A 15,562-nucleotide genomic window follows, 5' to 3' on the forward strand; every position below is an offset into this window, starting at 1 on the left:
ACATTTCTGGTTTGATCAGTCGACTGACTTTTTTAAAATGGTGTAGGAACAGCAATATCATTTCGAATTGAATGAAACTAAAGAAAAAATTCACCTCAACAAAGCTACAACGAATATCCACTGCATGGGGGAAACTCTACTCAGAGAACAGATCCAGGCTACTAGACAGAACTTAGCAGTTACTCAAAACCAGCTACAAAATGTACAATTGGAACTTTCAAGCTACTTAAACACAGATATCTGGATGATCCTGGAAAAGATTACGGACAACACGGTAAACCATATCCTACAAACGAAGAAAGAAAACCTAATTTCCAAATTTTATTATTATTATTATTATTATTATTATTCAGGCCGCCATGGAGTCAAAAGACTCATCGTGGGAGGTCCTTCCTAAGAACATAAAGTCTGTCAAGACTCATCAAGGAGAGGAAGGGGAGGTTCCCCCTAAGAAACACAAAATCTATCATACCACTCCTTAAACTCATTGACCGTTCTCACCACTCTATCAGGCAATGCATTCCACGGCTCAACCAATCTCCATGAAAAGAAACCACTCCTCACCCTCTTGCTCACAGTTTCCTTTCGTAACTTCCAGGGATGGCCTCTTGTCATCACTCCTTCCCGTTGTTCAACCAAGTGAAAGAACTCCCCAGTGTCAACCCTGTAACCACCTCTCAACAGTTTAAAAGTCTCAATCATATCACCTCTCCTTCTTCTATCCGCCAAACTCTGCAGTCCACATTCCCTCAGTCGATTCTCATAACTATCCTTGTACAGTCCTGAGACCATCTTTGTCATCCGTCTTTGTATCTTTTCCACAGTTAATTTATCCCCTTCAAATCCTGGGGACCAAATCTGAGAACAATAATCCAAGTGTGGTCTGATCAGAGACTTATACAACAGAATGATAACCCTCTTATCTCTGCAGGTCAGTGTCCTTCTCATAATTGCAGCAATCCTCAGTGTTACCTTCACCACCTTTGCAATATGTTCCCTAAACTTCAGGTTTCTATCAATCATCAACCCCAGATCTCTTGTCTCCCCGTCTTCCTGCAGTATAACTCCTCCCATAGAGTATGCAGCATCCCATCGATGTTTCCCAAACCTCGAGACCTTACATTTTGCTGCATTAAACTGAGACCCCCATTCGTTTGCCCATCTATCTAGCTTATTCAAATCCTCTTGCAGGGCTACCACATCTGCACTATTACTAATAATCGTTCCCAGCTTTGCATCATCCACAAACAACTGAATATCCCCTTGCAATCCACTGGCAATGTCATTGATATAAAGGTTAAACAGTATAGATCCTAGTACTGAGCCCTGTGGGACTCCACTTGTAACCTTCTGTCTCCTTGAAACTGCTCCACCATACACAACTCTTTGATACCTATCAGACAGACAATCCTGAATCCAGTTGATCAATCTGACATCCAAACCCAAAGCCTATCATGTGGCACCCTGTCAAATGCCTTTGCTAAGTCTAAGAAAATTGCAGTATATGCCTTTCCCTCATCCAATGTTCTTGTAACTTTATTATAAAAGGCCAGCATATTGCTAAAACAAGAGCGCCCTTTCACAAATCCACGTTGACTCTCACAGATAACATTACCCTCATCTGTCCAGTGCTGTATACGGTCCCTCACTACTTTCTCCAAGATCTTAACAACTACTGATGACACACAGACTGGTCTATAATTAGACACTTCCAGTCTGTTACTACCCTTATGCAATGGCACTATCTTACCTTCCTTCAATTCCCTGGGCACCTTTGCCAAAGCCAGACTTTCATTGAAAAGCCAGGTTAAAGGCACTGTCAGTTCCTTAGCACATTCTCTCAAAACTCGTGTTGAAATACTATCCAGTCCAAAAGCTTTATTGACATCCAGAGTTCTCAGTATCTGAAACACACTCTCCTCCTGTACCTCTAAACCTTGACCCTGCCCTATCCCTCCAGCATTAAAACTGACTCCTCCAGGATGAAATACTCCAATAAAGTGGTCATTGAACAATTCCACTATGTCCTCTGCATCAGTCACTCTATTCCCATTTTTATCCCACAATATTCTTCCACAGTCATTTCTCCTCCTACTGGCCACATAGCTAAAAAATTCCCTAGGATTTTCTTTGGATCTTAGGGCCAATCTCCTCTCATATTCCAGTTTCGCTTTCCTTACCACTAGTCACTCTTCTGGCCTGTCTGCATCAGTCACTCTATTCCCATTTTTATCCCACAATATTCTTCCACAGTCATTTCTCCTCCTACTGGCCACATAGCTAAAAAATTCCCTAGGATTTTCTTTGGATCTTAGGGCCAATCTCCTCTCATATTCCAGTTTCGCTTTCCTTACCACACTAGTCACTCTTCTGGCCTGTGTCTTATATTCTTCACGCATCCTCTCTTCACCTGTCTCCTTATATCTCTTCCATAGCCTCTTTTTCACATGCAATTCCTGTTTAATATTGTTTGTCATCCACTTTACTCCAAATTGTGTCCTCTTCTTCACTCATGGTATACAACTTACCATTGCTGCTAACAAATATTCTTTCACAATTTCCCACGCACTAACGATATCCCGGCCTTCCAATTCCTCCCTCCATAAAACTTCCCGAAGTTGACGTCTAAGACTATTATAATCACCTGCATTATAATTCCACATAAATTCCCGTCTCTTTGATACTTCTGCATGTCTATTCATTTTGCAAGTCAAAACCATATGGTCACACTCTCCAACTGGTGGGAGAGATGTCATCTCAGTTATTATCAACTCTTCTGATGCTATAACCAAATCTAAAGCTCTTGAACCTCTTGTTCCCTCTGTTACATGTTGCCTAAGACATTTGTCCCTCAAGAATGGGGGTGCTTAAGATTCAAAGCTGTATAACTGAGAGGAGACCTCCACATAGCCTTTAACGGAATGCGGAGAACCGACCAGGGCTTCTGACCTAATGTCCAATCCTCACCTTCTCATGGTGCACCCTGTTGGGTATCTACTTGGATACTGAACGAACGAGGATGGGCTGGCAATTTGGGATTTAGCTGACCAAATTGTATTCTTATTGGTTAAACCAAAATAAAAATGATAGTACAACATAACAGAATTTCATGCCGGCTGGGGCGTCACCCGGTTAAACAAGGCCCCGTTGTTTTCACCAGGGAAGAGGGCGAACAGCGAAAAGTCAGCTACTGGAACAAATCTGAAAACAAACCTCAACTCAACATCACCAGAGTTAAAGAGATCAGTACTATCAACGTAAGAAGCCTGAATGGCAAAGAAATGGAGCTAGCTGAGGAATTAGATAAGTACCAGATTGACATAATAGTAGTGACTGAAACAAAAAAGACCAAAACTGGTGAGATCTTTCTAAGCAATAAATACAAAATGATCTATTCAGGCAATGACATTCAAGGAAAAGGAGTAGCAGCCATAGTATTCAACACAAAATACGAGGCTAATCTTCTTGAATGGCAGTCAGTCTCAAGTAGAGTAATGTGGGCAAATATGAGAATGGGGAACTGGACAATAAGAACTGGACAATAATTTGTGCCTATGGTCCCACAGAAGGTTCTACTAAGGTAGAAGTGGAGGAGTTTTTTGAGGCTTTAGAAAAAGCAACAGACACAATGAAAAATGAAAAGTTGGTCCTTGTTGGGGTCTAAATAGCAGAGTAGAAAATGATTGTGAGACATACAAAAATATTTTGGGAAAATTTGGAGAAAAGAGCAAAGCCAATAATAATGGCAAATATCTGTTGGATTTCTGCTCAGGACATGGACTGGTTATTACTAACACCATGTTCCAACATAAAAATGTGCACAAATTCACATGGAGAGACTAGGAATAAGAAATGTCTCATTGACTATGTTATTGTTGATAGTGATGTTTTCTCCCTGGTGCAGGACACCAGAGTGCACAGAGGATTTGAAATTGGAAGTGATCACTATTTAGTTTTGAGCAGGATAAAATTGAATTTAATATTGAAAAGAATAACATGTAAGAAAGTTTTAAAGCGAATAAAAGTTGAGCAGCTCTCAGATGTGAACTGTAGAATAAAATACAGAAAGATTATTGAAAAGAAAATGAAAGAGTTTGAGAACAGGAATCAAACCTTGGAGATTCAGTGGTAAACTCTAAAGAAAACATTGATGGATTCTGCCAGAGAGGCATTTGGTGAGGTTGTCTGTAAGGATAAAAAAATCAGAACTCCCTGGTGGACACAGGAAATTAAAGAGGCAGTGAAGGAAAAGAAGAAAGCATATCAAAAGTTCCTGGGAAATAAGTCAGCTTGTGCTCTTAGAGAATATAGAGACAAATGCAAGAATGCTAAACACTGTGTAAAACTAGCTAAACAAAAGTCATGGGAGGACTTGGCAAGAATATAGAAAATAAATATCAAGAAGGTGGCAAAATATTCTGGAGGTTGTTGAAGAAGCTTAGGAATTGAGGAAAGAGTGCTGTAAAAGGAATTAGAGATGATAAAGGTGACATGAAAATGGGAGAAAAAGATATCCTTGATGTATGGAATAATTACTTTGAAAAACTGCTAAATGAAACAAGCTGTGATGACAGCACAGTGGTAAAAAACACTGACCCGGCATGCAGTCAGGAATACATATCCATACTTGAAGTAGAAAAAGCCATCAAAGGCTTGAAATGTGGAAAGGCAGCAGGAGTAGATGATATTCGACAAGAAATGCTGAAGATTGGTGGTATAAGAGTCTTACAGTGGCTGCACTGCATAGTTCAGAAAGCCTGGACAGAGGGACGAATTTCCAATGATTGGAGTAGAGCTCTCATAGTATCCATATAAAAAAAGGGAAATAAAACTGAATGTGAGAATTACAGAGGTATTTCCCTACTGAGTGTTCCTGGCAAGATCTATGCCAGTATACTTGAGAAGCGGTTGAGAAGAATTGTGGAAGAAAAGCTTGGTGAACAGCAAGCTGGATTTAGGCCAAATAGAGGCTGTCAGGATCAGATCTTCACTTTACGACAAATCGTCGAGAAACCATGGGAATATAACAAAGATCTGTATTTAAGTTTTGTCGATTTGGAAAAGGCATATGACAAGGTGCCAAGAGAGAAACTATTCAATATGCTGCAGTTATATGGTGTCAATGGGGCGTTATATCAAGCAATACTTAGTCTTTATTTGAGTTGTAAGTCAGCAGTTAGAATTGAAGGAAGTACAGGAAGATGGTTTAATGTTAAATCTGGTGTGAGACAATGATGTGCATTATCCCGTCTGTTATTCATTATCTGTATGGATCACATTATGAAGGAAAGTGGTATTAAACATGATATCAAAATTGGAGATGTTAATGTCAGCTCTTTGCTTTATGCAGACGATGTTATACTTCTAAATAAATCTGCTACAAGTCTACAAGATTCTCTGACTAAATTGAATAGCTGTTGTAATAGATATGGAATGAAGGTCAACAATGAAAATAGGCAGAATCATGGAAAATGTCAACTGTGTTGTGAATGGAGAACCTGTGGAGCAAGTAAAACATTTCAGCTATTTAGGCACAATTTTTACTGAAGATGGTAAATTAAATATAGAAATAGACAACAGAATCAGCAAAGCTAGTATGGTGGGAAGTCAATTGAATAAATTCATATGGAATAAGAGAGAAATTAGTCGGAACACTAAATTAGCCGTATACAAGACAGTGTTCAAACCAGTTTTAACTTATGGATCTGAGAGCTGGGTCAGAAGTAAAACACTTGACCAAAGACTAGAGATCACAGATATGAGAGTCCTGAGAAAGATTATAGGCGTGAACAGATGGCATCAATGGCAATATCATATTAAAAACGAGGATATTAGGAAAGAACTTGACATTGTCAGCATTCAGGAATGTGTTAGCAGAGCTAATCTCAGGTGATATGGTCACTTAAACAGAATGGGCGAGGAAAGATTAGCAAAACAAGTGTTCTCTGCCAGGTTGGCAGCAAAACGACCCAGAGGAAGACCAAGATATAGGTGAATTGATACAGTACAAAGTGCTTTAGACGATAGAAATATAAGATCTGATAATGTTGGAGTCTTGACAAGTAACAGACTGATTTGGAGGAAAATTGTAGATAGGAAATTAATAATGATGTAATTTTTTTTTCATGTAGTACTATCATATCCTGTACACCCCTTGAGGGTACATGGCAGGAATTTGATGATGATGATGATGATGATGAATTAAATTCCATTCCACTATTGCTACATGCATCTTCCTCTCTCCAATTTATACTACTGTAGTTAAAATCTCCCATAACAATCATTCTTCTTGCACTTGCCAAACTTTGCTATCTAAACATCTCCTGCTCCCCATCCTCTGTGCTCCTGGGTCTGTAGCAACACCCCACTAAATATCCTGTCTTGCCTACCTCTACCTCACACCATATGTTCTCAAAATCATTTGTCTCACTTTCTTCAAAGCCTCCACTCTTAGAGGACATAGGTCATCACTTATCATAAGCAGTACCCCACCACCACGCTTTCCCCTCCTATCCTGACGAAAAATGCTATACCCAGCGACTTCTATTCCTGTTATTATATCCCCTTCTGTCAACCACGTCTCAGTGATTCCAATAATTTTTGGCCAGGCTGATGCTATCTGTGCCACCAATTCCTCTCCCTTATTCCAGATACTCTTGGCATTAGTATAAAGCATATAAATGCTATTGTTTCTATAACCCAGCATTATCCCTTCTAGACTCCACTGGGCTCAGTGTTACCTGACATCGTCTCCCTTCTCCCAAGTATCCATTCCCACAAGATGCCCCCCCCTGCTATCATCCTCCCTGGGACACACTGACTCTTTCAGAACAGCAATCTCTCCAGATGCCTACTTCCTTCCTCATTCAAATGTAAATGGTCTCTCGCATACAATTCCTCCCTTTCCTCAAATGCACTCCAAGCATCCAGATATACCAGTCCCCCTCTTGTCACACATTCTTGCTATTATGCCATTCAATATCACCGTTCTTCTGCTTAGCTCATCATTATCATGCCTAGGCAACACACACATTATTTTTCCTCTCTCTGTCTTCTTCCGTACAGTCTCAATCAAAAATCTCATATCTCTCACTGCCCGACTTAAATTACCACTCAAGTCATTCGTTCCTACCATCAGAATCATCTCATCCACCCTTTCATCTCTCTTAATTGCCATAGCCACCCTTTCTATTGTTCCTCCTGGCAAACACTCCTCATGCATCCTATCTTGAACACCACGGATCATTGAGTCGCCATACATTATACCTCTTACCATTCCCTCTCTCCTATTGTTTCCATTTCTAGCACTTCCATATCCCTCTTTCATTCTGTCTCTCCTACTGTTTCCATCCTCTAGTCTTCTAGCATTCCCATATCTCTCTCTCATTCCATCTCTCCTACCGTTTCCATTCTCTCCTCGTCTAGCACTTCCATATCTCTCTCTCATTCCCTCTCTTCTACTGTTTCCATTCTCTCCTCTTCTAGCACTTCCATACCTCTCACTCATACTCCCTAAATTCTCTCTCCCTCTCCTACTCTGATTCTCCTTGCATTTATCTCTTCCATTCTCCTAATCTTATCTTTCATACTTCTGCTCTCATTCACAAGACATACCACCTCCTCTTTCAACTCATCTATCTCCCTCTGCAGGTCAGTCACTCTTAATCTAAATTCACTCTCCCAAACAAAACCGTCTCCTAAACTTTCACAGTCACTCACACCTTCCACACTATCGACTATTATTTTCTCATTCGTATATATCTTTTTTTCATTCTCTCCTATCACACTACTTGTCTTCCTACATTCATTCCTTGTTCCTGGAGCAACAAAGTTGGATATCAATATTTCTAATGCACTTATTTCCTCCAACTGCCTGCATTTTGCGCATATACGCTCTCCGCTCTCTTTCACAGGCCACATATCTAATTCCCAAGACACATACATGCTGCAAGTACTGCATGCCACAAAGTCCCTTATGATATTGTTAATAATTGAGTTCTTAAATGGCGGAGGACTTGGCGATACGCCACTTGCGACTGCTGCTGAATCCATCATCATTCCTTACTACCGAGTAGGGTAATCGTCAATTATTCATTTAATAAATTCCGTTAAATAAATAGAAAAAAAAAAGTACAAACAATTACAAGCAAAACAAATCATTTAAGTACACTAAATAAAATGAAATATAACTAAATACAGTAATGAAAACTTAGCTTCGTTTTGTCTTCCACCGTTATGCATTCGATTCCGAAGGTAACCAGAATATATTATATCGCGACAGCAACTAACTTCCAAAAAAACAACCACTGAAGTACACTCGTATTCAGAGAAATGATTTAGCACTCAAAAACGTAGAATAACGGGAAAAAAAAACGGACTATTCATCAATTAAAAATCATTTTCTTCTTGTCATAGTTTCATGGAAAATTTCATAGACTAAAAGATCGACAAAACCAACAGCCTTATTCAAATTTCTCTACAGTGAACAATAACAACCACCAAGAAGCAAGAAACAACTGTAGCTGCCAATCGCCTGCAGGTAATGCTAATGTAGTGAACCTCTCCAACACACTTTAAACAAAGATGAACTCTCGATACTTAACAAAGGTCTAAATTTTGCCGTAGCTCCCAGATCGATAAACAGACTGAAATTTATTTGTAATATTGAAAAAGGCTTAAGACTCATCTCAAATAACATAGCAGACAAAATACGTTTAGAAACCACCAACATTTTAAATCATAACAAACAATAACAAGCAACTTAACAAAACATGAATTAACAGTGATAAAATCATTAAAATCAATTCCGAACTCATTAACTACAACCCAACCAATAGAATAAAAAAGAAAACAGAGAAACTACTTAAGTTAATTACCACATGGCTAAAGATACGGTCAAAAACTATTTCCGCACTATGCTCGTTCCCCAAGAATTTACAGGCTACAGAAAATACACAAAGAAAACACATCACTCCGGCCGATAATCGAAGGGGTAGATAGCCCGAATTATCACTTAGCCAAGAAATTAGCGGCAACACTCAAGGAATTGGTAGGTCATCCCCCCCCCCTATATCAGAAACACACAACATTTCATAAACATTATCAAAGACATTACATTAGAAAAAGATTATTGTTTAGTCAGTTTTGACATCTCTGCCCTCTTTATGAATGTCCCAATCAATGACACAATCCTTCTTTTACAGAGCAAATTCCCTCCAGATATCACGGTGTTCTTTGCGCATGTATTACGTTCTGGTTATTTTGTATGGTTAAACGCTTTCTACCTACAAAAAGAAGGCACAGCCATGGGCTCACCATTATCCTCCCCCCCCATTGCTAACTTTTATATGGAACATTTGGAGCAACATGCTTTAGATTCCTCTCCTTTAAAACCCAAAGTCTGGCTTAGATTACGTTGATGATGTTTTCGCGATATGGTCGCATGGCCACCAGACACTAGACACATTCCTTAGCCAACTAAAGAAACAACACAAACACATGCAGTTCACAATTGAGATTGAAAAACAGAACACATTTCCTTTTCTAGATACACTTGTCACATGTCTTCCTTCTGGCAATCTTTCCTTTACTGTTTACCTGAAACCCACACATACTGGCCAATATATATACACACATAGACTCCTACCACTACCCAACACAAAAACTAGGTGTCATTAATACTCTAAAAAACAGGGCTCTGAAGATCTGCTTCAGAGAACATGCACTGAAAGATGAATTTAAAGTTATCAGCAATACTTTTCAAAAAAATGGGTACAGCCAAAACACTATTAGCAAAATTCTCTACAAGACCTCAATAAAAAACAAAGACAAACCAGAATACAATAAAACTATAACCATTCCTTACATTAAAGGCACATCAGACAAAATAAACAGAATACTACAAAAATACAACCTCAAAGCCCTCCTGCAAAATTAAAAAGCTTACTCAACTCATCCGAAGACCCACTTCCTCCGCTGTCCCTCCCTGGAGTATACCCTATTTATTGCACTTGTAACATTCCACATATAGGGGGTAACAGGATGCACAATTCCTATCAGACAAAAAGAACATAAACAAGATATTAAATATAATAATTATGGTGAAGCTGGCCTTTCTGTTATGCCCTTGAACACCTTACATAGAATTGACTGGAAAAGTACTAGTTGTCTACATCACACCAAAACATGGTATGAACGCAAATTTAAGGATGCCTGTGAGATTATTATCAATCACCCCAATCTGAACAATAAGGATTGTCTAAAATTCCCAAACACTTGGAAGGCACATATCCGACCCAAGGAACCTTCCTCTCTAAGAGTAACTATAAACAGGACTCTCAACCTCTCCTGATATTCAACATTCCAGAGGGCAGAAACTACCTTAGTCAGTTGCCTCTGGACCCTTTCCAACATCTCTTTGTCCTTTTGAAAACCAGGTGACCAAATCTGGGCACAGTAGTCCATGTGTGACCTAATCAAAGCCTTATACAATGGAACAAGAATCTCCCTACTTCTACAAGTCAGCGTCCTCCACATCATTCCCAGACGTTTTTGTGTTGTCTTCACAATTTTAGCAATGTATACCCTAAATTTCAGATCCTTATCCACTATCATCCCAAGATCTCTTATTTCCTCCACCTGCTACAGTATATCCTCACCAAGCATAAATTCTGCATACCGTCTTTGTTTCCCAAATTTTAAATCCTTACATTTTGCAAAATTGAACACGCATCCCAATTCCTGTGACCAATTACTCAATTTATTCAAGTCTTCTTGTAAGGTCACAACATCTGCTCTTCATGATTCATCCCAAATTTCCATTATCTGCAAACAACTGAATATCTCCATCCAGATATTCACCAATATCATTAATATACAAGTTAAACAGTAATGGCCCTAAAACAGACCCCTGAGGCGAGGTACATCACTAGTGACTTTCCTTTTCCTTAATATTGCTCCCCATACACAACTTGCTGATACCTATCAGATAGCTAATCTCCGATCCAATGCACGAATCTAATATCCACTCGATCTGCTCTAGTCTGACTATCAACTTATCATGCAGTAATCTATCAAAAGCATTTGCAAAATCTAAGTGTATTGCTGTGTATCCCTTTCCTCTGTCTAAGGAAGCAGTCACCTTATTGTAATAAGTAAATAGATTAGTAAAACATGACCTCCCTTTAGCAAATCCATGATAATATCATTGTTGTCAACCCAATTCTGGATCTTTGTTCTCACCATCTTTTCCAAACACCAACCACAAGACCTGACACACAGATAGGCCTATAATTTGATGCTTTAGTTCTCTCACCACCCTTATGAGACAGCACAGTCTTGCCCTCCTTCCACTCCTTTGAAAATTGACCAGGACTAGACTCATATTAAAAAAATATGTCAAGGCAGATATCAGATGTCAACTCCCCGGCACATTCCTTCAGAATATGTGGTGATATGTTATCAAGTCCCACAGCCTTATTAATATCAAGTTTGCTCAATTCTCCATACACCTCTTGCTCACTTACAGTCAATCTCTCCTCCCCTATCATCAACTGCTCTCATTCTCTCCATAATGTCACATTCACAAGAATGAAAGATCTTTATGAACTGCTCATTAAGTATCTCTATTATATCATCTGCAGCAGTTGTCCTTATACCATTTTCTTCAATCACTGTCATTCTTCCATAATCATTCTCTTTTTAGCTGGCTACATATCGAAAGAACGTTCTAAAATTCTTTTTGGCTTCATTAGCTAACTGCTGCTCATACTTCACTTTTGCTACCCTTACCAAACAAGTCACACTCCTTTCCTGGTCTTTGTAATCCTCATGGAATTGATTATTACCATTCTCTTATGCTGCCTACATAATGCCTTTTTTCTCTGTATCACATGCTTAATCTCTTCATTCATCCATTTCACACCTACTTTATTTAACCTTCTGACCTTTGGAATACATTTAGACATTGCTTCTACAGGATAGTTCTTGAATATCCCCCAAGCTGCATTGATCTCTTTTCCAGCTAACTCATCATTCCATGCTTCTCCTGCAAGCTGTCTCCTGAGTTCCTCATAATCAACCCCTTGTAGTTTCACATATATCCCTTTCTCACAGAGGTCCTCACACTGCTGGCAACCACCAAGATAATCACCTCATGGTTACTCTCACCAATTGGTGGGTGATTAGACACCTCATTTATAATTACATCCTCTGATGAGATGATCAAATCCAAGACCCTCAATCCTTGTGTGCCCTCTGTTACATACTGTCTGAAATAGTTGTCCCTCAAAAACTCAAGAAACTCATTTTCTTTACTTCCAGTTGCTATCTCATCATTCCAATCTATATTGCCATAATTAAAATCACTCATAATTATCATCCTTTTCTTATATGCTTGGTAATTTGATTATATATTTCATAGTCACTACCATCCACATTACCAGGTCTATAAGAACATCCAACCAAGTATTTCATTCCATTCACCTCTATCTCACACCATACTGCCTCAAAACGACTGGCACCATTTCCTTCTTTGATCTATACTTTTTATGGACATAACTCTTTCTCTATCATCAATAGCACTCCCCCTTTCTTTTTACCCTGTCTATCCTCAAGAAACACATCATACCCTTCCATCTCTATTTCTGTCAGGATGTCGTCCTCATCTAACTTTGTCACACTCATTCCAACAATTTATGGTTGAACAGACTCAATTAATGCAACAATTTCATTTGTCTTGTTTCTTACACTTCTGTCATTTGTATACAAACACAACAGCTCATTCCTGGATCTACAGCTAGTTCCACTAATACCACTCATTCGATGTGATTTCTCCATGCTCAACTGGAGCCATTTCCCTTTCTGCTTATTCGTTTTAGAACCCTCTTCAAGTCCAACTGTTTCCTCTTGATCCCAAGTCATCCCAATCCTTTCCTGTCTACACATGTATTCACATCCTCTTGGAGCATCCACCTTTCTCATGCTGTGTTCCCCTGTCCACCTTGACCCTCCCCATTTCCTGTTCCTCTTGGACATCCATTCACTCATTCTCTATACTCATGCCACTCACTTCCTCATTCATAACCACCTCTTCAATCTCTCTCCTTTCTTACTCTCCACTCTTTCACATCTCTTCTGACTTGATCAGATTCATTCTCTGTACTCACGTCTCTACCTTCCAGCAGCAGTCTTTCCAAGCCACTCACACCAAAACCACTCAAATGCAGTCCGTCACTCTTATATAGTTCACTTCGTCCTTCAAACTCATTCCACATATTAACAAACTGTACTCCTTTCTCCTCACACATTTCAGCTAACATATCATTCATAATCCTTGCTCTCTGCCTCATCTTACCACTGTCATACCTTCAGAATCCCTTAACTAAATTCAGTAAATGTTGCAACAAATTTGGCATTATAATCAGCAACAAAAAAGATAAAAAATATGAAAATAGGCAAGAGCTTTTGAAAAACATCAACTACATTCTTTTGTTAAACTTATAATAAAATATTTCAGGTATTTTGTGAAAATGACAAATTAAACGTGAATAGAATATACAAAGTGGATATGGTGGAGAGTCAAATAAATAAATTTATATGGACTTAGAAGAAAATTTGCCAAAACACTAAACTAACAGTAGTCAAACATTGTTCAAAGGAAGTTTAAAATGATGGATTTTAGATTTGTTTCAGAAAAGAAATAGTTGATCAAAAACTAGAAACCACAGATATGATAGTGCTGAGAGAAATAAGTAGTGGTGAACAGGTTGCATTATTAGCAGATTCATGTTAAAAATGGTGATACATCATTTTTAAAAATGATGACTATAGTAGATTCATAGGAAACACAGGAATAGTTTGTTGTAGTGAATTTGTTTTAGCATAGCATTCTACCTATGATTGCTTTGGTCAAGACTTTTCAATAGTTTGTTGATTTTGTTTAATTGAGTTGACTATCACTGTAGCAGTACTTGCTACTTTTCTAGTAAGAGTTAACTGTGTTAGAAAGGAACATATTTTTAACATTCAAGAATAATGACAGAGCTAATATAAGGTGGTACAGTCACCTTAAAGTGACTTTCATGCACTTTCTGTTTAAACAGAATTGGTATTAAAGGTTAGAAAAACAGGTATTTGATACCAGGATAGCAGGAAAAAGATGCTGAGGAACATAATGATAGGTTGATCAATGTAGTTAGTAGTGTTGTAGAGAAGTATAAGTGTAAAATTTTCATGGTATTGGAATTCTAACAAATAACTGATTAATTTGGAAGAAAACCGTTGATTGGATTGTCAATAGTAATGGTGTAAATTTAATCATTTCTTGATGATGATTTTGAAATATAACAAATCATTTTTATCTACCTCTTCTTGCAGGAGTTAGCTTACTTCTCAGTGAAGATAGAATCAAAGACCAGACTTTTTTCCTATCTCAAATACCACAGAAGGCACTTTGTTGCACCATGTTTCCAGTCGGTGAACTCACAAAACATTATGTTAGAAAAATTGCCTCTGAAGCAGGCCTACATAGGATAGTAAAGAAAAGAGAAGTATTTTCTTTTTATTAAATTCTGAAGATATGCATTGTATAATAAGTATAAAATATGAAATTCATTGATTGTTTGATATGTTTATTTTTGTAACAAGCTAACCATATGTTATATCTAGAATCTGGATGCTTTTTTCTGGGCATTAATAAGATGATTAGAATTATGCCTAAGGAACGTAGTAGAAAGTTAAAACATTGAAATCATTAATGGTATTTAACATGCCATGTCGCATATGAATTAAATGTCATCAAAGACAGGAATGGACCATTACTAACAGAAGAATTGGAAATCAAAAACAGATGGAAATAATACTGTGAGGAACTGTACAATAGAGTGGATGAAGAAAATTTGGAGGAGCCTTCTCACCAGGAATATTCCGATTTGCAACCTACTCCACTTAGGCATAAAATTGAAAGAGCAATTAAGGCCACAGGGGATGGAGGGATAAGAGTGTTTCATAGATCGATTACAAGGATATTGGAGACAGGATCATGGCCTAGAGGCTGGAAAAAGTCAGTTTTCGTACTACTACTACATAAGAAGGGAGATATGAAGGCTTGCAAGAACTATAGAATTATTAGTTTAATATCTCATGCAAGCAAAATTTATCCTCAGTCCTATTTATCTTGAAGATCATGCTAAATCGGATTAAGGCCAAAACCTGCTTAGTCCTTGGGCAGAAATGCCCGAGGAACAAGCAGGTTTTAGGAAAGGTAGGGCACCAGAGATCAGATCTTTTGCCTTAGACAGACCATAAAAAAATATAAAGAATTTAGACTCTCTCTGATAATGTGTTTCTTAGATACTCTAAAGCTTTTGACTGTGTTGAGCATGTGAAACTGTGGGAAGTAATGAAAAGAATGGGTTTACCTCAAGACACTATCAGGTTGATGGCCAACTTGTACAGGGAGCAAGAAGCAACAGTAAGAACAGGAGCTGGATTAACTGATTGGCTTCAGGTTAGAAATGGTGTCCAGCAAGGATGTTTAGTATACATGCGGAGGACATCATGC

At 38.3% G+C, this 15,562-nt stretch overlaps 1 protein-coding gene across 1 annotated transcript in view; it reads left to right on the forward strand.

Moving 5' to 3' along the window:
* The window catches only part of LOC150109757 (mitochondrial tRNA-specific 2-thiouridylase 1), a 274,982-nt gene that overhangs the window by 122,597 nt on the left and 136,823 nt on the right, over window positions 1-15,562 (forward strand). Inside the window, exon 5 of the mRNA XM_090407894.1 lies at window positions 14,377-14,549. Within this exon, the coding sequence (XP_090264020.1) occupies window positions 14,377-14,549 (173 nt within the window). The remainder of the gene's footprint in view (window positions 1-14,376; window positions 14,550-15,562) is intronic.

This window comes from Typopeltis vanoorti, chromosome 1 (genome assembly GCF_054136105.1).
Source record: "Typopeltis vanoorti isolate ZY-2024b chromosome 1, IOZ_Tvanoo_1.0, whole genome shotgun sequence".
Taxonomy (NCBI): Eukaryota; Metazoa; Arthropoda; class Arachnida; order Uropygi; family Thelyphonidae; genus Typopeltis; species Typopeltis vanoorti.